Source organism: Talaromyces marneffei, chromosome 6, assembly GCF_009556855.1.
Source record: "Talaromyces marneffei chromosome 6, complete sequence".
Taxonomy (NCBI): domain Eukaryota; kingdom Fungi; phylum Ascomycota; class Eurotiomycetes; order Eurotiales; family Trichocomaceae; genus Talaromyces; species Talaromyces marneffei.
In genome coordinates, this window is record NC_072353.1 from 2,459,575 (window position 1) to 2,481,780 (window position 22,206).

General features: G+C 49.4%; 8 protein-coding genes across 8 annotated transcripts; 2 read left to right on the top strand and 6 right to left on the bottom strand.

The window, feature by feature from the left end:
- Positions 1-429: 429 nt before the first annotated feature.
- Positions 430-2,367, bottom strand: EYB26_008396 (uncharacterized protein; the record flags this gene model as incomplete). Its single annotated transcript, XM_054267651.1, has 1 exon — positions 430-2,367. The coding sequence occupies one exon, from the start codon at positions 2,365-2,367 to the stop codon at positions 430-432; it is 1,938 nt and encodes a 645-aa protein (XP_054123626.1).
- Positions 2,368-3,669: 1,302 nt separating this feature from the next.
- EYB26_008397 (uncharacterized protein) lies at positions 3,670-3,985 on the top strand (the record flags this gene model as incomplete). The annotated part of the gene is made up of 2 exons (XM_054267652.1): positions 3,670-3,867; positions 3,938-3,985. The coding sequence occupies 2 exons, from the start codon at positions 3,670-3,672 to the stop codon at positions 3,983-3,985; spliced, it is 246 nt and encodes an 81-aa protein (XP_054123627.1).
- Positions 3,986-4,154: 169 nt separating this feature from the next.
- EYB26_008398 (uncharacterized protein) lies at positions 4,155-8,045 on the bottom strand (the record flags this gene model as incomplete). The annotated part of the gene is made up of 2 exons (XM_054267653.1): positions 4,155-4,501; positions 4,592-8,045. The coding sequence occupies 2 exons, from the start codon at positions 8,043-8,045 to the stop codon at positions 4,155-4,157; spliced, it is 3,801 nt and encodes a 1,266-aa protein (XP_054123628.1).
- A 378-nt stretch (positions 8,046-8,423) lies between these two features.
- Positions 8,424-9,126, top strand: EYB26_008399 (uncharacterized protein; the record flags this gene model as incomplete). Its single annotated transcript, XM_054267654.1, has 3 exons — positions 8,424-8,442; positions 8,581-8,693; positions 8,851-9,126. 3 exons carry the CDS (start codon positions 8,424-8,426, stop codon positions 9,124-9,126), a joined length of 408 nt encoding a protein of 135 aa, XP_054123629.1.
- Positions 9,127-9,878: 752 nt separating this feature from the next.
- Positions 9,879-10,728, bottom strand: EYB26_008400 (uncharacterized protein; the record flags this gene model as incomplete). The annotated part of the gene is made up of 2 exons (XM_054267655.1): positions 9,879-10,617; positions 10,691-10,728. 2 exons carry the CDS (start codon positions 10,726-10,728, stop codon positions 9,879-9,881), a joined length of 777 nt encoding a protein of 258 aa, XP_054123630.1.
- A 635-nt stretch (positions 10,729-11,363) lies between these two features.
- On the bottom strand, positions 11,364-14,678 carry EYB26_008401 (uncharacterized protein; the record flags this gene model as incomplete). The annotated part of the gene is made up of 1 exon (XM_054267656.1): positions 11,364-14,678. One exon carries the CDS (start codon positions 14,676-14,678, stop codon positions 11,364-11,366), a length of 3,315 nt encoding a protein of 1,104 aa, XP_054123631.1.
- Positions 14,679-14,741: 63 nt separating this feature from the next.
- EYB26_008402 (uncharacterized protein) lies at positions 14,742-16,392 on the bottom strand (the record flags this gene model as incomplete). The annotated part of the gene is made up of 5 exons (XM_054267657.1): positions 14,742-15,173; positions 15,331-15,733; positions 15,789-16,119; positions 16,179-16,210; positions 16,268-16,392. 5 exons carry the CDS (start codon positions 16,390-16,392, stop codon positions 14,742-14,744), a joined length of 1,323 nt encoding a protein of 440 aa, XP_054123632.1.
- Positions 16,393-17,322: 930 nt separating this feature from the next.
- On the bottom strand, positions 17,323-20,249 carry EYB26_008403 (uncharacterized protein; the record flags this gene model as incomplete). The annotated part of the gene is made up of 4 exons (XM_054267658.1): positions 17,323-18,456; positions 18,513-18,749; positions 18,798-19,817; positions 19,869-20,249. The coding sequence occupies 4 exons, from the start codon at positions 20,247-20,249 to the stop codon at positions 17,323-17,325; spliced, it is 2,772 nt and encodes a 923-aa protein (XP_054123633.1).
- Positions 20,250-22,206: the final 1,957 nt, after the last annotated feature.

Below are 22,206 nucleotides of genomic sequence, written 5' to 3' on the forward strand. Positions count from 1 at the left end.
GGAGAAAGACGAAAACGACTCTCGTAGTCTAACCATCAGTATAGATAACTATGGGAGATAAGGGGGTCAATACGCGGCCACCAGCGGATAATAAGGACGGCGATGCTGATAACGGCGGGGTTCGATGGTGGCCGGGTGGCACTGTAATTTATATACGTATTGTATTGTACCACCAAAGCCTAAATGTCCCGAGCATGGTTTGCCGCGGGAAACACATCATAACTCATTTAAGGCTGAGAGGGGCGATTGATATATGCTACGTAGTATGTAGTAGTCCCATTGCGATCTGTCCATGATATTTATAGGCAAGTGTATGTGTATTGCAATATCCAAGAAGATAAAAATCGTCATGATCTCGTAAAGTAGACTGTACACCCTTTCTGTTAACTTTTTTTTTCTTCCATTGATCTCATTCGATAGAAGAAATGACTATGCAGGCTGCACATTGGTGGGTATCCAGAACTGACTCCCCTCTAAAAACGCACTAAAGTCAAGATTGTTCTCGTCAGCCTGCGGCCGAACACCTATCTCGAGCACATCGCGAGCCACAGCCTTGATCTGTCTCATGACCGATTGCGAAATCGCCCACGTCCGCCCTAGCGACTTGAAAACGCCGACTGTGAGAGTGAGACGGTCGCGGCGAGGGTCCGGCATTTGTCCTGCTTTGACCGAGTAGCCTGCCAATTGGACAATCGAGCTCAGGACTAAGGCACAAATAAAGAATGGGGTGTGTTTTGTGACGGGCATTCGAAGTGCTGCCAGCGTCGATATTTCGCTTGCCGCATTAAGGGCTCTCATGGCGTGAGCATGGTGTGAAAATGCGGGCATCAAGCATATGCCCGAATGACCGCAGATAACCTCTGCAGCCACAGCTGGCGACGAAAGTAGATCTGATCGAGGGAAATTCAGGTAAATTGATGCCCCGTTGATGATCATTCGTGCCTGGAACATCATCTCATCCATTGTCCCGTCCGGCCGCATGAGTTCCATCTTCGAGTCTGGGATGTGATGGAACCATGATGCGATTCGCGCATCCACTGATTCTACCTCTTCCTGTTGCTGTTGGCCTGATGCAGACTCTGACAATGATACCACTCTGCCCAAAACTCGGACAGCTTCGATACGGTAAGAAAATGATGAGAAGGTGATGTCCTCTTCAGCAAATATCCGGTCATCAAACTGCTTGATGGTAGGCGGGTAGAGTGGAGGGGCCAATCCATCCTGGTAGATGCGCTCTTCACACGGAAGCGGCACTTCAAGTGGAACTTCGCTGGCTGTAAAGGAAGTGCGTATGCCTAGGGCAGTCAACATGCCTTCGATAACAAACAGTTCCCACCAGGTGCGACGGAAGCTCTCTCTTCGGATTGGATCTTCCGCCATGTTCTCTGCATACTCCTTGCGATGCATGCCCAGGTCGTACGCCAAAGACACAGCTTGCGCCAAAAGCTCTCCAGCCTCTTGCCGCTCGTTACGCGAATGGAGAACAATGGTAAGTAATAACAATGCTTGCACCTTTTCGGGGCATGGATCTTGGCCAACAGTTGTGGAAACAACAGACTGTCGATATGGCTCGGGGGACGCTGCTGGCGTGAAGTGAGCGCCGATAAATTTGATCACCAGCTCAAGGTAAGGAGGTGGAGAATATTTATAGAACATGCCCGGCGGTGGAAGAAATGGGTGAGCGGGATGGAAATTAGAATAGAACACATCGACCAAATATCCATCTCTCCCCAGCGCTGTTGGCGGCGATTCAGGAGTTAATGGCGACTGTATTCTTCCAGCCTGTGGGGTAACTGATGTACTATAACCGATAGAACCGGTAGGATTAGTAGTAACTACCCCTGCCACTGGCATATCTGGGGGTGTGAATGCCTGACCAGGTGGTGTCGCCGACGAAGGCACGGAACCAACAATGCTTGGGATATGCCAATCAGGCGATATTTCCGGTGGCCGACCATCAAGATTGAAAATCTGCGGGTCAATATTCACGATTTGTTGTTCTGTCGATGGAGGATTCGCTCGACGTTTCTTCGAGGGACCTTTATACCCTCGTCGGGATGGAGTGTATTCACAGGCGAGTTCTCCGGACTGACACCGGCCGCAGATCGGTTGTCTGCCATCGCACTTGAGATGCTTTTGTCGACATGCCAAGCAAGCCAATGGCGAAGGACCTGCAGACTTTTGATTGGAGCCTCCATTTGAAGGGGTTGTTGTAGTCATCCCATTGACAGATCCATTCCAATTTTCATTGACTTTTGTATCCTCATTAAAGTTCACATTTATAGACATGGCGTCATTGCCGTTGCCCGTATTGAAACCATCGTAGACGTTCGGATCGATCGAGTAAGCGAATGCGCCTGGATCCATGGTCGTGGTTTTGTCATAGATCGCAGCTGCGGTATGTATATGGTCCGTTTATATCGCCTTGAAGATCGATGTCAACTGCGCAATGCGTATCAACGATCGTTCGAGGGGGCGAGCGAATTATGTATATGTAGATGTGGTGTTGCTTTGTTCTAAACACACCTGGCATTCGCGTCGCGATACAAGATGGATGGTCTGCTCCCGAAGAACCGACCAGTAATTTTCACAGCGTCGCAGTGGCCCCGGATGAATGACAGACGGTTCAACGTCTCGTGGCGAACGATCCTATACAAGATTTTTGGTAGATGAGCGAAACGAAGCGCAAAAAAGGGCGTGAAAGCCGAGGAATGTTTCGTTATAATGGTTGGAAGCACGTGTGTAGGTGGTGTGGTACCGTCAATTGGGTAGAGTGACACTGACAACGAGGGGCATCCGAACCCGTGAGTTTGTCGGTGGAAATATGAACTGGTTGAAATGTGAAAGAAACAGATTTCGAAAGGTGAGACGGGAACAATCTAGATCCGACTATAGTCACCTTTCGGTAACTAAGCACAGCCTACCGACAAATGGTGAACCACGGACTACAGGTGACCTATGAAAAGACAGTTGCAGCCACTCCGACCTGTCTCGTATAAATTAGACGTCGTTAAGCCTACAGGGTACAAAAGAACCTGTTGCCCAAATAGGTTAACCCCCTTCGTGGGTTCATCCTAAGTACGTAGTACAGTACAGGGGACAGTTCGCAAATACGTAGTGACTATAGGCAAAGCGATGGGTGGCGAAATGCAATCCAGAAGTTCTGTTACGTTACTGAATACGACGTCTATCGATATAAAATTTTAACCTCGGGAATTTACCGTAAGCAGAAATAAGTGGCCTTGACAGAATATTTGACACTTGAATGATTGATCGCTTGGTGGAGCGGGAGCCAATGGTTTGTGTTAATTGATTACGTCTACGCCATAGTTAAGTTACAGAGCAGTCTTGGCTTGCCACGCTTGACTTGCAACAACACCAGAAGTTCCACTGCAAACATCCGACTGGACTGTCCACTCTCAAATCTCTCTTGAATAATCGAATTGCGATCGCTCCACACGCATGAGACTCCTTCTCGTTGGTGGTGACAAAGGTGCGTTGGACCGCGACCACTCCCTCCGCCATCCGCCATCCCCAATTGCAAGCTGGCCAGACGGAGCGCTTTAACTGAGGCTCTGAGCAACGATTGACTAACCACCACGATATAGACCTCTCCATTGACCACGTGCAGACAATCGACACGCTTTAAGAACAAACAATATATCCAAAATGATCTCCGACGACGATCTCTTCAGACTCGCCATCTTCCTCGGCTCATGCGCCATGCTCCTCATTGTCCTCTACCACTTCCTCGAAGTAAACGCCAAAGATGAATCACAAGATTCTCTATCCACATCATCCACGACATCTACAGACAAGAAGATTCCTGTTGGCGCGGATCCCGTTGTTTTTGCCCCTGCTGCTGCGGTGGCTTCGAGGGGGAAGACGACCTAGATGCTTGGTCGTTGCTTGATATGAATGGGTTGACATTACAAAGGTTTCTATACGCCTACTTGTCGTTGCAGAGATATTAAACATTCAATAATATTTCGCATCTTGTATGAATATGTGATTAGACGACTGCAGTCTTTCCTGACTAAATGAATCCATGCCGCCAGCGCCAAACACCATCCTTGAATCCCCAGACTCAAGGGTATAGCCTATCCGGCCATCCAAACTCCATGAAAAAAATCTAATATCGTAATACAGTCCACCTAATAAGTCTCGCCTTGCGAAAACCAATCATCCGTCCCTTGCTCCCCATCAGTCACCACCTCGTAAAACTCCTCGTCGTTCACAAATAGTTTGTTCCGCACGGGGGTCGAGAATTCGCAACCTTCCTGTTCAAGACCAATGCCTACGCGTCTGCGTCGCTTTTGCACCGCCCTCAATACCTGTCGTGCACGATCGGTGGCCTTCTGATCGCCGTACAGTTTATTGAATGCGCGAATCGGTATCGGTTCAACTGGGAATATGAGGGCGTCGTTTTCGCCGGCCGTAATAGCGTCGGGTGTCACAATCAAGCCGTTGGCATTCAAATAACGATCGAGATCTAATTGGACTAATACGAAGATAAACGAAAAAAGAGTTCTTCCTCAATAATTTATTCATGACACAATAGCAGCAACCTGTGAGGTGATCTCTTTCTCACCATTTCCATTAACGGAGGCCCCATCTCCGTACTTCCATGCCAGAGGTTGGATATGCGCTTGTGCTAAATGCTCCTTCAAACCTTCGCCGCTATACTCTGTTGCAAGATTGGGACAGTTCTGCCATAGACATGTTGTTTGACCAGATATGTGGTTTTTGACAACATGGCGCTCCAACGTATGCACGTCGTGGAGTTGCGCAGGACAAGACGCCCATTCACACGTGAACATAGGATAGGAAAGCTCAGGGACGGAGGTAGCAGGTGCAGGTGCAGGTACGGCGGGTTGCGCGTCTCTCGTAGAGCTCCCAGCGGTAGTCTTGACAAGAGCTTTCAAGGTAGCTTTCGTAGGGTTTTTGTTTTTGGCGCCAGGCGGCCGACCGCGACGACCGGTCCTCTGACCAGTGGTCGGTGTGCCAACCATTGAATCACGTACACCGTGAGGCGTGGAAACAGAAGTAGAAAGTGGTTGTCCAGGCGTAGCAACTGTTCCGCTTGGCTGAGGTTGACTCTCCGAAGTGGGGCCTTTGACGTCTGCGTCGTCACGTGATCCAACATCACGGCGACGGCGCTTCTTACGAGTAAACTCGGGTGGCTCTACGAGGATATCCTCGAGTTCAACAACTGGCATGGAAGGGCCGCCTGGGTCAACGAGATTCCATTTGAAAGTTTCAAGATCCGACCGCACGGTAACCCCCGAGAATGTTTGTGTGAAATGCATCAAGTGAAAGTTCAGGGGCCGCTCAGACGGATGTCGACCTGTAGCAAGCATGATGTCCCGTGCAATTGATTTCGGGTTGTAATAAACTCTTTTCAAGGCATCTGACGGGTTCAACGGCTTGGTTATGTTCGGTAGACGTTTGATCTCGCAGAGGACAGACTCATCATCAGGATTGAACTCAATATCAGGCTCGGGTATAGCAGCATGTGAATCAGACAGATCCTGTTCAATTGGATATGGCGAGTCCGTGTCAATATCCATCGGATCTGGCCCAGAATCTGGAAAGTTTGGCGGCTGAGAGATGCTCATATTCATACTGGCATTTGGACGACCAGAAAATCCATCTTCATCGTCATCGTCATCATCGCTTGGAATTCCCTCTTCGTCGCTGCTCGCTTGTGACATGTCCACAATCTCAGAAAAAAATCTCTTTCTCGCCATTGCAGCCTTAGGCCCAACAGGGTGATTCGATATCCATGCCCCGTCCGATCTCCGTGGCCGCTGCCAACTAGTTTTTCCTTTCTGGTTTGATTGTGGCCTAGCAGTGCTTATAGTTGGATCGACGTTCTTTGGTGCATGTGGTTTGTGCGCCGGTGCTCCCGGTTGGTAGTAAACGACATCCAAGTCAGATGTGGGCACTCCTTGAGGAAGAGCTGGACGAGGCGGTATCGTAGATTGAGCCGGTGGTACTAGTTGAGATGCTTGAGTAGGTTGGACTGGTTGAGGTGGCAGAGATGGTGGATGTGGAGGAGGTTGAGTCATAGTTGGAGGGAGAGACCGGCTTGCCTGGGCTGAAGGAGTGTTTTTGATTGCTTCCGCTTTCTTCTCCTGCCCGTTCTTACCGCTAAGGAGCGCAGGGACAGCTACAAGAAGAAACCTGGCCATGGCTTGTCTATCCAAGACGAACCCTCGAGACTCCAATTGAGCACATAGATCTGGATAGGTCGGATTGTTTCGCAAAAGGAGCATCAGAGACTCTGGTGAACATTCTTTGCCATTGTTTGCAGCATCTTTGCTCAAATACCCTGAAACAGCCTTGGCTAGCTTCTGTTGAGTTGCAACTGGCCATGTAGCCTCTTGTGCTGGCGTCGCCTTGGGCTTAGATGCTGAGGAAGCTGCAGTCGATGCTTTCTGCAGTGATTTTGCGGCTGTTTTTTTTGCAACAGACGCAGGGACAGGTGCAGGAGATTGATGTTGCTGTTGATTACGCATTGAATTGACATTGACTTGAGCAACAGGAGCAGAAGCATCTAACTGCGAGTTGGCGGCACCGACCTCCGCAACATCACTTTGCTTCTCCCTTTTGCGTCGCTGCGCAGGGAATTTCCCGAGGTCTGGAAAGCTGTCCTGGGCCTGGGCCTGGCCCTTGGGCGTTTTACTAAGAGTTCTAGTTGATGGAGGTGGATTGGTTGTAGACTGACTCGGACCAGCGGCCGCCTGCTCCGATGTTGCAGTAGTTTGGGTACTTGCAGCCGGGTTTTTGAAGTCGTCCCATAGCTTAGCAAACAATGAAGGATCCTTACTCCGCATACTATGAAGCTTCTCCAACATCATCCGCATTTCGAGAGCCATGTCGTGGTCACCCTCTGGGTCTAACGGATCTGCGGGCGCAGCATCCTTTTTTGCAGATGATCTCTTTTTAGATGTATTTTTGGCAGGCTTCGGTTTGACTGTTCCCTTAGCAGTGCTCGTAGGCGTCGCTTGCGCGTTTGTGGACGAAGCCTCCTCTGCAGCCCTGGCAACAGCTTCCGCCTGAACCTGAGTCTGAGCTTCGACTTCTTTCTTTCGAGCCTCCTCTCCTGCCATTTGCTCTGGTTCTGTTGCTCTGGCACGTTCCTGTGCGAGGAAATATTGTTGGATGTAGAGATCAGTAGAATTGATGTATTGGACGTTTGAAGAAGAAATCTGATCCGTAGTTCTAGTCTCTGACACTTGAGGATAATCTTGAGTAACCGTGGGCAACGTTTCTATAGAGATCACGGTATGGCTGGGATTAGCTACGGATGAGGTATTGGTGGTATATAGACTATATCCATGAGACATCTGTGAATATGAAGGCGCGTTTAGAGACGTATTTGTGGAAGGTTGTGTGACAAGCGGACTTTTGTCATTTTCGGTGTTTCGCTGTCCACGCTGGTTCGCTTTCGGCGACGGGCGCCATTTTGGTTGCGCAGCATTGTTCACTGAAGTGTTCCGGTATGTATATGAAGCCAGAGATGTTAGAGAGACAGCGTTAGAAACATGCTGAGGCTGTTGATTATAGGTTGTTGTCGCTTGGGCATTCACTGCTGAATTTGACTGAGATGGGTAACGATATGAAGCCGCACTCTGGTATTGAGCATTCGAATTACTCGAGCCTTGCGCACTAACATTGGACTGCGACACCCCCGAGTTCTGATGGAGCGAAGAAACATAAACCAGACTATTCAGTCCGGCACTTCTCTGCGTATTCTCATCTGTGCGCGTGCCGTGTTGACTATAGCGACTAAGCTCAACAGGAAAATGCGGAAAGCTCGACAACGAATCTTGAGCGCGCGAGTACGCGTTGTTGGTATTCAAATAGGATCGGTTCGTGTTTTCGTTGTTCCAAGAGTAATTCGCTTCCATATACCCCCGGGGGGGTTGCACAGGCTGTTGCTGTTGTTGCTGTTGTGCAGGGTGGTGATTTCTTCTCGAGTTCTCTTCGTTCTGACTATTGGGGAATCGGTACGAGTTGTACTTGGGATATGACGACATTATCGCTAGAAGGATGGTCGCTCAGAGCGACACCGATCTCCCGTCATGGTTCGCCCTGAGGCGTCTTCATGAAGTAGACTTCCAAAGTTGAAGAAGCATGGAAACTGCGGGCGGGTCTGCGGCCGTTGCTCGTGTTTATCCAACGAACTAAGCGCGGAGCATCTGCAAATTGCTTGGCGCTCCCAAAACAGTCAAGCGCCATGGGGTCCACACTGACCAATACAAGTGTCCGCTTAGCGTAGTCATGTGACGCACACTGAGAAACTATCGAAGCGCACATTTCGGCTAACATTTCAAGATCTTAGACGATCACGACGACGCAGACGACAACACCCTTTTACAGAGCCCATTTTGCCATTCGACACCGGCTCTGCAAAAATGACCAAGACATATCACGGTATGTATTTATAATTGATTTGAAAGGATTCTCGACCTGGTTTGCATCGCTGTTGGGAGATTCTTTGGTTTTGATGTGGTGGACGAGCCTAAGTTGCTCGATTTGGAGTCAAGTTACTGATGGGATTTTCTACAACAGCCGTCGCCTCCTCGCGACGAAAGTCGCGCAAGGCTCACTTCAGTGCTCCTTCCAGCGAGCGACGAGTCATCATGAGCGCTCCTCTCAGCAAAGAGCTCCGTGAGAAGCACAATGTACGAACCCGTCCTTAATCCCCTCGATAGTGCCCTCGAGATTTTACACAAACACCATCTTATACGAAGAGAATTCTCTGTTGGAAAGATGGAACGAACAAAAAACTACGGGGAATTTCAAGATTGAAGGAACAAAAGACTAACATGACTTGTTCAGGTCCGCTCCATCCCCATCCGCAAGGACGACGAAGTCACCATCGTCCGGGGCTCCAACAAGGGTCGTGAGGGCAAGGTCACCAGCGTCTACCGTCTCAAGTACGCCATCCACATTGAGCGTGTTGTCCGCGAAAAGTCCAACGGCCAGAGCGTCCCCCTCGGCATCCACCCTTCCAAGGTCGTCATCACCAAGCTCAAGTTGGACAAGGATCGTGAAAACCTCTTGGAGCGCGTTGGCAAGGGTCGTGAGGCCAAGAAGGCCGCTCTTTCAGCATGATTTATGTTAGCAAGCGGCAGAAATGAAAAAATCTGAAATTTTTTTCTCCTTCCATCTTTTTCGTCCATCATGTCGTTACGGTAAAACAGACGGAATGGAAATATGGTGTGTGTTGTGTGCGTATATTTTTTTTCTGCTACATGGTCATGAAATGGGAAAAGGCGCGAAATTTGAGTCTTTACACAAAAAAAGAAAGGGCCTGTGGTTTACCTCATGGGCACCATCATCAGGACTCGAGCATGGGGAGGTGCGAGACTATTCTAATGTCATAGTTGTTTGGCAACCCCGGCGTTCCTACAGCTGAATCAAATCGAAAAAATCTTCACATTTCATTTCCCTTTCTTCACTTTCCCGCTTTCTCTTGGGTCTTCCATGAGAAACGCCAGAATATCTCCGCATTAACCTATCATTTTTCATGGTTTATGAGGTATACGGCTGGCGTAGATTGAACCCCCAGTAACTACAAATATGAATCACAATTGTTGCTGGCTCATCTGCAGACTCGTCTTGAGAATCTTGTATGATAATCACGGGTTTGATGATGAGGGACATGTCTAAACAGATCTCGTAGTCATTTAGTTAGTGGAAAGGAAATCGAGACGAAATCAATGAAAGTGACGCTATCAATCGATGCAAAGTAAATACTCCTTGACTTGCCAGACAAATTTGATATACACATACATACACACACCATCCTTCATACTTCATACATGTCGACATCACCTTCCAAGGTTCATATCGAGAATCAACATCTACTTCCCAATACACCTCCCCCAAGCTGGTAACCCACATCCCATCCCAACAAACAAGTAAATCAAAAACACAACCACCACGCCCAATAGCACCATAACCTTGACATTCTTCCACCACATCTTCCTCCTCAAACCCCTCGATCTCATCCTAAAATCATGCGCAGTCCCTCCTAGCCGGTCGGTCTTATCAACCAACAAATCAATCCTCTCTCCCCGCTCCAGAACCCGCTCAATATTCTCCGTCATTATGTTCCGCACACTATCAATCTCTCTCCGCGCGGAGGCGAGTGAATCCGAGGGAGGCGCGGTATTGTATTGCTGCAGCAACGCTCTGAGCTCGGAGTTGTACGCCGCGCAGCCATAGGCTGGTAGCGCCGAAAAATCGGTTGTTGAAGGCGGGTAAGCAGACAAAAATTTGCGTTTGGCTTCCAGCAGGAACGCGAAGGGGATGCGTCGGCCTTGTTCGGCGGTTGCAACGACGAGGTAGCTTAGTGAGGAGTGGGAGTCGAGTTCTCCTCCAGCGGGAGTTTTGCTGTTGTCATCTTGCTGGGTGTTTCCGGATGAGGGGGAGTCGGCGATGTAGTGTACAAACAGACGGTCGTGTGTATATGTGAGTTTCTGGGGTTTGTCGTGTGAGATTTTGGGGAGGATGATGGAGGCGAGTGATGAGGCGGAGGTGGATGAGGCGCCGGGGGAGGAATGTTCGGCTAATATTGTGGTTCCGTGGGCTATACAGGAACTGTTGTAATCTTGTCAGTAATCTGATAAAGTGTGTCGAGCAGGAGAAACTTAGGATGTTTGAGCGAACTTACTATAGAAAGGTGCTGGTCGGCTTGGACGACGACGCCATCTTGGATTGTGCGATTGTCCTTCAAGGTAAAACAGTAGTTATCTCCAAGTATTCCAGTAGCGCCTTGTGGGAACCGCGTGGGTACCAATGTTCGTCTTTGTTGATTGAATAGCAGAGCAGAGAATAGGTTGAAGCTGGTGACGTCGACTCGATTAGTCAATTGGATAGTCGAAGGTCACGTGACTTATCATACCAACACTGATTAATCGCATTGCACCCAAATTTTTGAGAAGATCATTGAGAATTTGATGATATTTGAGAATAGTTTCATTGATGCTAAATTAAAAATCAACCAGTCTAATAAATACTGACATCACCCTCCCAAAATGCTGCAATCTCTTGACTCCAATAAACACAACCCCCCAAATGCACAAAATTAGAAAGAAGAAAAAAGGAAAAAAAAAAGCCGGGCAAAAATTCTAGCATAAAAAGAGTTGGGTATCATTGTATGCTCTGCATGTACTTTCCCATCTCGTTAAAAGGAACGAACCCGCCTGATGCAAATAGAATGGCGCTAAAGGAAGGAAATTTAAAAAAAAAAAAGGTGGTATAATGCGCCTCAATCTGCAAAAACAAAGGATATCTTTCGAAGGAATGTGTTGTGTTTTTTCTGTCAATGTTTGGAGAGATCAAAATCAATCATCCGAATAAGTTGAGCCATGGTAGGAGTAGCCATCGTTCTTCATTGATCGCAAAGCGGCAGCTCGTCTAGCAACGACGTCTTCTCTCCGAACCACGTTCCTCAGAGCCTCGCTTGCTTGAATCAAGCCATCAATGCTGATTGCATGGTTGGTCATTTGATGGTTGACATAGGTATAGACCGCAGCAGGTGTCTGGCAAGTTGTCAAGAGTTGCTGTTCGTTTAGCTTTAGTAATGCTAAGGCGACTTGAAACAAGAACGTGCTGCCACCACCACTCGCAGCGTCCTCTTCTGCATCTTTCTTCGGACCATTGGCAATAACCGTTGATCCCGCCCTTTCACGAGTCGTGCTAGTCACATTCAGACACAATACAACGTCCCATACACGATAGAGTGCTTCAGCAGATAGACAGTCCGTAAATACAGACAAAAACCATTGGAATGTTAAGGCTTCTAACTCGATACCAAGCTCATCCAGATGGGCTGAAAGACGAGGGAGAACTTCCGTGATGTATTGACGAAGAACTTGTTGGTCAGCTCTAGAAGCTAAAAGACCATGGTCGTAATAATGGTGGGGCAGAATATTCTCAATCATCGATGTCATGATCCAGAATGCATCCTCGGCCGTCGGCGTAGTCAATAGAAGTGAACCTGCGATGAGATTCATGCCCTGACAATATCCAACCTCAGGGTTGCGGCGAGAGTAGGCTAACAGAACATCTCGTAGCTTTGCCACACCAGGTCCATTCCGGAAGAACACATTATCAGTAAGAGTACGGTAGATATCCATATCGATCTGAGCGACGATAGTAGGATCAACGTCAACCACATTAACCATATTGACGAGGTCATCGTAGTAGCCAGGGATACGCATCGCTGAGGCGCCACTGCATTCTGCCCAGATCTTTGGACGATGGGCGACAGGAATTCCAGAGAGCACCAATGACCGAAATTCTCGCCACTTATTCCGCCCAACCTTGCCCTTGTTTCCCAAACCGGCAATGCCGACAACTTCGCCATCAGCCAGGGTAGCTTCGGGCATGTTCAGTGACATGTTTGCGCGTTCAGGATCCAGTGCTGCAGCGGCTTCACCTTCTCGGCGGCGCTCTGCACGGACTTTACGAAGAAACTCATTCCACCTAGTCGTTCTTTCGCGCTGAAGGACATCGTGGAGCTCCGTCAATTGTTCGAGTAGGAGCTTGACCGGCTCTTGTTCATTGGATATACTAACCGCAGTCGTGATTTGTGAGCGAGCCGGTATGTTGGCAAATTCGGGTGTGTCTGCCACAATGGCCGAAGTTGAGGCGGTTGGCTGTGAACTTGGACTAACTGACGGTGCCCCAGCCTTGTCAAGGGCAACTGTAGATGCCACTCTCTTGGGTGGTTCATCAGGAGTGGAGACACCTACGATAGGCGCAGCAGAAGGCGTATGAGACAACAGTTCTGTTGGCCGTGTTGCAATGCGAAGATAGTCTTGCCAGCGTTTCACCGTTGAGCCCTCATTATCAGCTTCTTCGGCCGAGATTGGAGTTTCTGGCTGATCTGGAATCGTCAAGCCAAGCCCTGTCCGCTGGTGATCATCGTCCACTTCACCCTCCTCGGCCATGTCGCCGCTGCGGTGACTGTTGATAGTTTCAGTCAGACTGTTTCTATTGGCAGTTTTTCTCAATAGTGCGGCTTCTTTTTGTCTCTTCTTTCGCCGTTGATCGTATATGAAACCAAAGCGATCCGTCAACAAGCTGCCTGATTGGTAGTTGAAATTTAGTTCACTCAGAGCTGGTGGTCGAGACTCCATGGGAAGAATAGCATCCATCTCAACAGGACCAAGATTAGTCGCTACCGTGCTGTTGCTGCGATCTGCATTGGGTGTTTGAGGCGTATTTGACCCCGTAACACGTCTTTGAAGACCTAACCTACTGGGGTTGGATGTCGTAGAAGTGTTGGGAAGACCATTGACCCCGCTATAACTGTTGATACGCTTCAAAGCAGCCACAGCGGACAATCCATTCTTGCCGGTGAGATTCGATGGTTTGGCGGTAGTTTTGAGCTTATCCTCTCCTAAAGAAGACGCTCGGCTTCGATCTCCACTGGAAGCACCCTGAGTATCCTTGTTCTGAGAGTTGCCTGCAAATAACTTGACTGTCCAAGAAGTGACAGACTTGGACGATTTTCGTGAGTGAAGACTGGACGTTTCCCCAGCTTTTGAAAGCTTCGCTCCCGCCGGGGAAGCTGCACGGCTTAGAGGGGGCTGGAAGAGCCTTTCATCCAACCCTTTCCGACGGCCAGACGCTGTGTTGTTCGATGCAATACGAGGAGCTCCAGCAATCTCGTCAATATCGTCCGCATCGGTCAACACGCTGCTGCCCCGGCTAGTCCTACGGCTGGCGTTGGTAGTTCCAAAGATATAGTCCTGCCACATACGAACAGTCCCCTGCCTTCTCTGAGTGCTGGATTCGATGCTTGAGGTTCCAGACTTCGCGTCGCTATCGTTACGATGTGGTCGAAGGGTTGCTTTTAGGTCCGTATCGTCAGAATCAAACTCGCCTACAGGATCTAGCATGGCCTGACCCATGAGATTTCCGACGCTTGATTTCATGACCAGCTTATGGATACCATCCGATTCCCCGGGCGACGTATCCTTCGGTGAGGGGTTTTCCATGTGATATAAACGCCTCTCAATATCCTGACTGGATACCCCAACATCTCGAAGCATGCGCTTCAGCTCCCGTTCTCGAGCATCAGCCCTCCTTCGTAGCTTCGAGATTTCGGCATCCCTAACTGCAAGGTCACGCGCGAATTGTCTGACCGTTTTCACAGCACCATTCTTTTCCAGTAAATGTTCTATGTGGTCACTGTCGACCAAGTGCAAGGCTCCGGGTACTTCTGAAGTCGAAAATGAATCGTCGAATAAAGCAGGGCGGCCCGATCCTTGCGAAAGTGAGGACGTGAGCCGTTCGAGAGCTGCCTGTCTACCTCGTTTCACAGCTCGACGGTTATCCTCTTCGCTCTGCTGCTGTTCTGTGACTGCCATATCCACATCAGGCTGGCCGCGCAACTCTCGAGGTGAACTATCCGGCGATAGGGAAGGGAACGAAGTCAGATCAGCGGGAATCCCCGACGTCGCGGTGTTCGAGGACACGATGGATACCGCCGAGAGCCGTTTCGTAGTCTGTTTTGGGCGAACCACGGCAGCAGCGGTTTTGTTGTTGTTGCCATTAGCCTTTTGGCTTTTGTGAGATGAGGAGGAGGTCTGGGAGGAGGAGCGTTTTGGTTGTGGTAGTGTTTGCGTCGTGGATGTCGGCTCCGCCATGACTCAACTGGCGGTCAAGGCAGTGGGAGGAGAAATGGGAACGAAGATGGGATCTGTGAAACTTCATGGGAGCCGAGATGTTGATCGGTTTGAGTCTTTGAGAGGAAGCTGCCAAGAAGCCAAAACGGCTGAAGCGAGGATTTGGTAAAGAGGTGTGCGTCTCGAATCCTCGAGGATCAGGAATGTGATGGGAAGGGATGGCGAGACGAGCAAGGAAGGAATCAAAGACTCAAAGCGTGCGAGTCGAGGTGAGTATTGTGTACGAGCAACGATGTTGGGAGTGAATGCATAGACTGTCTTCTCTCTTGAAGCGTACTCGACATAGCGTTGAGTGCGAGAAGGCGTGTTGTCGGCCCAAACGCAGCTCGAGAGTCTGGCCGCTTCTTTCCCGCTGAACAAATACACAAAATGACGTGCCGCCTGCAGGTCACATGTTTCCCCGCTTACGACCACGTCAATAATTCTTCTTCGCGTCTGTTTATTTGCTGCCTCATCCTAAGTCAAGTTGCACAACTATTTCGGTTTGGATTGGCTACAATACTCGACAATATATACAACTAACTACATATTTGTGTAATGATCAGAGTCATCAGAGGTATTAACCAAGCTTCCCAGGTACAAACGGATGTCCAGCACTCAACCCCCCACAAACCGTCACAGCCTGTCCATTCATATAGCTACTCTCATCACTCCCCAAAAACAGAGCCACACGCGCAACTTCATCTGCCACCGCTCCTCTGCGCAAGGGGTTAAGTTGACCGATCTTATCCTGCGTGCCTCGCGCCCGCGCAGCATCGTACATGACTTTGGTCATGCCCGTCTCAATCACGCCGGGACAGATGGCGTTGACCCTAACCCCCGTACCCGCGAGTTGGTAGCATGTTGTCTGCGCGATGTTGACGACTGCGGCTTTGGAGGCGGAGTAGTCTGTGCCACCAGCGTTGGAGCGTAGGCCTGCAACTGATGCGGTGCAGATGATGGATCCAGAGGGGAAAGGTTTGGATACAGAGGTTATTTGCATGGCGGGAGCGGCGTATTTGGCAGCGAGAAATACCCTATCCAGTGCCATTAGAGAAATCCATTTCGAAGTGAGACTGTGTTATGACTCACCCTAACGTATTCGTCTTCAAAGTCTTCATGAAATCCTCCGGCTCAATCTCCGTAAACAACTTCGTCGACCCAACTATCCCGGCATTAGCAAACATAATATCCAACCGTCCATAACGAGCAATCGCATCGTCAACAACAGCTTTCACTGATGGGGCATCTCCAGCATCGAATTGGCGAATCTGTACTTCGACATCAGGATACAAAGATTCGATTTCTCGTTTGTGTGTGGGGAGATAGGTGTCATCGTAGTCGCAGAGGTAGACGGCTTCAGCGCCGTTACGGGCGTATTGATGGGCACTTGCTCGTCCAATTCCGATGGGAGAGTTTGCTCCTAGTTATCATAGTCAGTAATTATCATCGTGAATTGAGAGTATTTGAGGTCAAGCGTGCCGGTCACAATAACAACCTTGTCCTTAACTCGTCTAACAACAAGTGGTTAGCATTCTGGTTTTTTGTATGGATAGCAGAAAGAAACTTACTGTCCAACAGAATCCCCAGCCACAGTACGAATTCGTGGAATTCCTTCAAATGTGCCAGCATCCGGGATCCCTTCCACAAGCTGCTGGCTGAGCGCCTGCAGGCGGCGTTTAGCAGACGACGTCATTTGGCTAGCTCCAATCTAGCTGGTGATGCTTGGAAAGTATTCCAGAAAGAATCAAGGAAATAAGTTGAGATAGAATTGAAAGATGCTGACTGAATAAATCAGCCAGAACATCAGATGGATGCCCAGGTGAATGTTACATTGGACGAGTTCAATGGATCTCCAGGCTGAATTAAGCGGGTAACTTGCGGGGAGCCGAGGCATGATTTGGTCCGTAACTAAGCTTAATCTTGCCTGTGTACAGCCAAAATATGGGGTATGCTTAACCAACCTTTTAGATACAAATATTTATTCTAGTATTATATATGGTAAGACAGCATCCTCAGGAAACTTCATTCAAACTGGTCCCTCGACTTCAATAAATACATACACATATGAGAGTTGACACGTAGTCAAGACAAGGCACTGGTCACCTGAAAAGTTGGAAAAACAAACATTTTGACAAAAGTTGCGATACATACATCCTGTATCGCTAGTTGAAACAACTGCATGGCTTGCACTTGTGCAGTTGAGTTCAAGGAGGAGATTCTGTACAGAGAAGGGGACATGTCGCTTGAGGAACGCATGCAGACGCATATACACAGAAGGGAGAGGAAAGTAGGTAATCGATAAACGGCGAACGGAGTCTCTGATTGCAATCACCGTCGTCAGGATCAAAGAAGAATTATCAATATATTCTTCAAACTCTGGCATCAAAATACAAAACCTGAAAAAGTCCATCAATAGGACTTTCTGCGGGGAATAAATAGAAAAAGAGATGTAACAAGAAATGAAAAGAAGATGAAAAAAGAAATAAAAAGGCGACAAAGCTAGAGCAAAAAACCGTCTACGCCTGCAAAAAGAAGCTCGAAAAGCTTGCGACTACCATGCGAGGTTGCCACTGCGATCGCGTTATTCGTTCTCTTCGCGTACAAGTTGAGCCTTGAATCAGCTTCACGAAACGATGTGTGAGGCAGGGGCATGGATAATGCCTTGGCTGGGCTTCTTAGAGACCGTTGGAACTTCAGTTGGGTCAACGAAACCCTCCGTTCCATGAAGGTGCTCATCTTCATCTTCTACGATCTTGGTTGGGATCTCTCCAGGGTTGTACTGCTGGCTAGAGCGCTCAGCAATGGTCGATGTGCTGACCATTGACATGGATGTGCTCGAACGGTTGTGCACAAGATCTGGTGTTGGTGGAATGCTGGAGGCACGGTTGTCAGCATGGAGGTAGCCGCTTTCGCTCTCCCCGGCCTCGCTGCCTTCTTCACGAGTGCCAGAGGTAGAAGGTGCAAGGTGAGCTTCATTCTTAGCTGCCTCTGCCTCCTCATTCTCGGCATCTTGGGCAAGGTGCAATCCCTCGACGGCAGCAGCACACTGCTCACTAATGTTGCGAATAATAGCAGCAATAGCATCAGTCTTATCCTTCAGGTAGCGGTCAGCGACATCAGGCATGCTCATCTGAGAGAGGCGTCGTTGTGCCTTGTCCATAACAGACTCCATCTCAGGGCTCATGTTGTCGCTTGCACTGCTAGAGCGGCTGTTGAATGCACTGGAGAGGCGGACACGAGAGCCAGGTCGGGATAGACGTTTCATAGACTTGGGGCTTTCAGTCATTGACCGTACAGGTGAGGATGCAGAAGTGGACTCTTGAGCTGAGTTTTCTAGAGCCTGGTCAATATATTCGCCAAGGTCAGTAGAGCTGGCGAGGTTTCGGATGATGTGCTCCATGTGGTGGGTCTGGCCATCAATTAGGCTGCGCAAGTGCACCACGATCCTCTGGGCTTCGTCACGTTGACGAGTGAGAGTCGAGGTTCGGTGCTCCATAGCTGAGAGTTCCTTCTGGTTGCGCTTACGTTCGCGCTCGAGCTCCTCTGCGATTTCTTGCTGAAGAACCAAGGCTTCCAAGGCGTCATCACGCTGCTTCTCAGTGCCAGAGAGACGAAGAGTAAGACGAGTAATGTCATCCTTCTGTGTGTCGATGAGGCCAGTAAGGCGGCGGTTCTCGCGCTTGTGTCCTTCGATCTTGACCTTGAGCTCGGAAGTCTCCTTTGTGAGCTGCTCAGCAAATGCTTGGAATTTGAGAAACTAAACAGGGTTAGTAATGAGAAGCGTATGATCAAAATCACAGCGAAGGATCCTACCTGCTGCTTCCAAGTTTCCAATTCTTCGACCAAGAAGTTGTTGCGCTTGGTGACCTTGGATAACTCGGTGTCCATGCGTCCCTTGAGGTTGATGAAATCCTGCCAAGCTTCCACTGTATCGCGCGAGTACTGGTTGCGCTCACGGACGATCTCGTTCAAGTGTCTCATCGAGACCTTGGCCATGAGGGGCTTCTTGACGGAGCCACCGAAGATGGCCTTCATACCAGTGTTGCGTCCCTGTGCTGATTAGTATTTGTAACGAGAGAAGAGTTTCAACAGACTTACAAGTTTCTCGCAAACGTGGTCGGTGACGCTCATAACGGCATCTTGGTTCCACCAGGCAGGGTCCTGTACGCTCTCCACTTCACCCTTCATCACAATAATCTGACCCGCTGGGATCAACTTGCCGCCGCCATATGCAGAACGCAAATGCTGAGGCACGCCGGATGGGGTGACTTCGCCGTTCAGGGCTTGGGTCAGGCGGCTAATGAACTTGGTACGCTGGCCCGGAGTAAGAACGTTAGGTGGGCTAGAAGTGAGGACGAAGTTGCGGTCCAAGTCGACAACCAAAGCGTCTGATGGCGCGGTGAACAAGGAACGGCACTCAGGAGAGATACCGAGAATATATGGGCCAGGCTCCTCGACAAGTTCCTTGGCATGACGAGCATGAACCACCGGCACATAGAGGCCGCTCCACTCATAAACACGAACGCAGAATCGAATAGTCTCAGCGGCAATAGTAAGCATGGCGGGATAGTGGCTGACGAAGATGATACGGCGAGTTGGGGAAACAGCTGCCTCGATAACGCCTACAATGTTGGGAATGGAGAGACAGTTGAACAACGGCCACATGGAGAAGTTCTGGAATCCAGTTGGAGAGGAGGGGAATTGATAGCAGAGCGCGTAATCTTTCATATCAATTCGGACCAAGTCGTTAAGGCGAGGAGCCGGGAAGCTCAGAATGCGGGAGACTTCCTCGGCATGGAACAGGTTGGTGGCTTTGTTCCAGTGAATCCACATGCCGCGAAGGTAATCTCCCAGAAGATCATAAAGCGGATAACGAGACAGGAAACTCAAGCAGTATGGAATCCAGTAGGTCTCGTCCGGATTGTCGTAATAGTCGGATTCGGTTTTCTTGCGTAGGTCACGAATAGTTTCAGCGCGCTTCTCATCAGCACGAGACCACACACGCAGTGCGATGCCGTACAGGGTGTGGGATGAGTCCTGCTGCAGAACAAAGGAGTGGTGGACGCAGTGGGGCTGTGATTTACCAGTGCAAATTTCGACATCATGAGGGAAACATGCCTGTAGAGATAATTAGCATTCACTCCGTCTCTTGCAAGGATTAACTCTTACCCTCATGGCGGCATGCAAAGATCGCGCAATCTCATTATCCTGTTCCAACCGTGGGCTGCTACCAAGAATTTCGGGCAACCAGAACTGGCCCACGGCGCCCTTCATGTGCTGAATTTTCCCCTGAATTGGTGCCGGCGCCTTGACCCATTGAGATGGCTCACGGCCAACACCACAGACCATGTAGGCATGTGTCAAGGTCTTTGGCGTGCGCTGCGCGGGCTTCAAGTTCAATGTCGAGGGAATTGGCTGGGTGATACGAGAATGCAAAGATGAAGTGCGACTGGGAATAACGAGAGAATTGTCGGCCTGGTCTCTAGTCACGGGCCGGTCCCGGGTGGACGGGCGAACGAAGGATGAGTGGTCTCTGAGTGAGGGTGCCATTTTTGTGTTGGTTGTGTTAATTGATGAAAGGAAGAAAAGAGTGGCAGTCGTTATCGATGATTCGGGGGACGAGAAGTGAAGGTGATCTCAAATCGGGGGGGGAGACTTTTCTATTTCCGACAGTGTCCAGTAGACGCTCCAACGAAAGGGGGCACCTATTTCACAGCCAGCGTGAGGCTATACGCACATCTCCTGGATGAGTCTCGAGCCTGCGGAAGGATCAGAGAGAAGTGATAGCGATATCAATATCAATATGGGATGAGGAGCGAAGCACACAAAGAGGGACAGATAGTCGGTCTGTCTATCTTGTGCACTATAAAGAGAACGGATACTCCATACAAACAAAGAGAAGGGCTATGGGAAGGAGAGAAGAGAAGAGAGAGTAGAACGAGCAGAGCGAGTTAGGGGAGTCTTCGTAGTACGAGGGTCAGTGCCAGAGGGGAAGAGCCAACCGGCAGCGGGACTGGTACGGTGGTAGTGGTACCTGAGGGCAAGAGGGTGACTCTGGGCGTTTGGCAGCTTAGCAAAATTTAGTGCGAGAAATGCTGAGTTAGCAGCCAATGGCTGAGCGCGTGGGACTACTTGCTCATTAAAAGGTGCCTGGCCGGGCTTAGCGTCAACCGCTACGAGAGAGCCAGCGGGGCCCGCGGACAAAGGAGGCGTGCAGGTCTCCTTCAGGGGTTGCGAGTGCTGGTTGGCCGACGATAGGGACAGCCCACTTGGCGCTGCAGTAGCCGATATTAGCCTCTGTTAATGCATTTTAGCGTGGTGGTAGCCCGCACTGGAGAATGAGATGCTGTCTCGACTCTCAAATATGGCAGCTTGGGATGATATTCATCTGAATTTGAGGAGCTTCTCGACTCGCCAGATTATCAATAGAAAGATCTCTTTACTACAGAGTAGAAGATGCAATTGGATGTCCGAACGATTTTCGATTTTCCTTTTCTTTTTCATGAGCCAGAACCATGCAGAGCTCGCGGGAGTGAAGTATCGCGCCGCATGCAGATGCAGCAGAACAGACACAATGCTGTTGTCTCGGCCAGGGTTCTAAGTCGTACAAGGTGGGCAATCTCTTGGCTACATACTACGAACTATTCGGCAGGACTCTGTAGAGGAGATAAATCGAAATTGCACACGCGACTGCCAATCACGAAAACCTCAGAATCAAGAAATAAAACGCATAACTGTTTGTTCGGAAATCGATGCAAACCTCTTGATAGCCTCCTCCGTAGATGCTCAGGAGTGTTTCAGATACTAAGCTAAAATATTAGCATCTGCAATAGTGCGTGTCTACGTACTAGTACGTAGTAACACTGTCCCTCGTAATCGTATTGAAATCACCCAAAAATTCGTCCGCTCCAGTCATATTTACCCTCATCTGGCAGCAAAACCCCTGACCCCCACCGACGTATTCTTACGTATCACGCGAACCATGAATACAACCCGCCAAGCTCCCGGCTCTCCGGCCCCACTCGAGCTCATCCATGGATTCGATTGGCCTGCCGCTCGGAGAAAAAAGACGTTACGGTACGAATTTTCCGTGCTGCAAAATGATCAATCTATTTTTCTATTTGTGCCGAGTACTCCGTCCTAGCACAGATAACAAAGTTTGTTGGTGTTTAGTGGGCTATATCATATTTTTGTAAACACCACACATTCTCCGTAACTGTCGAGTCTCGATCATACTACGTAACTATGAACCACGAAACATTAGGTAAGATCCATGGTTCGTACGATCAAGAAAAAGGTCCGTTCCGGTCCCACCAAAACTCGTCCTTGACCAGAAAGGATCGACGGATCATGCCTGTCTAGTGGTCGATGGAGCACATAGTTCTTGATCCTGTGGTACAAGTGCGGCTGGTGCCTGGCTAAGAGCGAACTCGAGGAGAATTTTATGCTGAGAGCTGAACAGGGTTACCTTACCGGGGTTGTTGTTGGTTGGTAGCTTGAGCGAGGG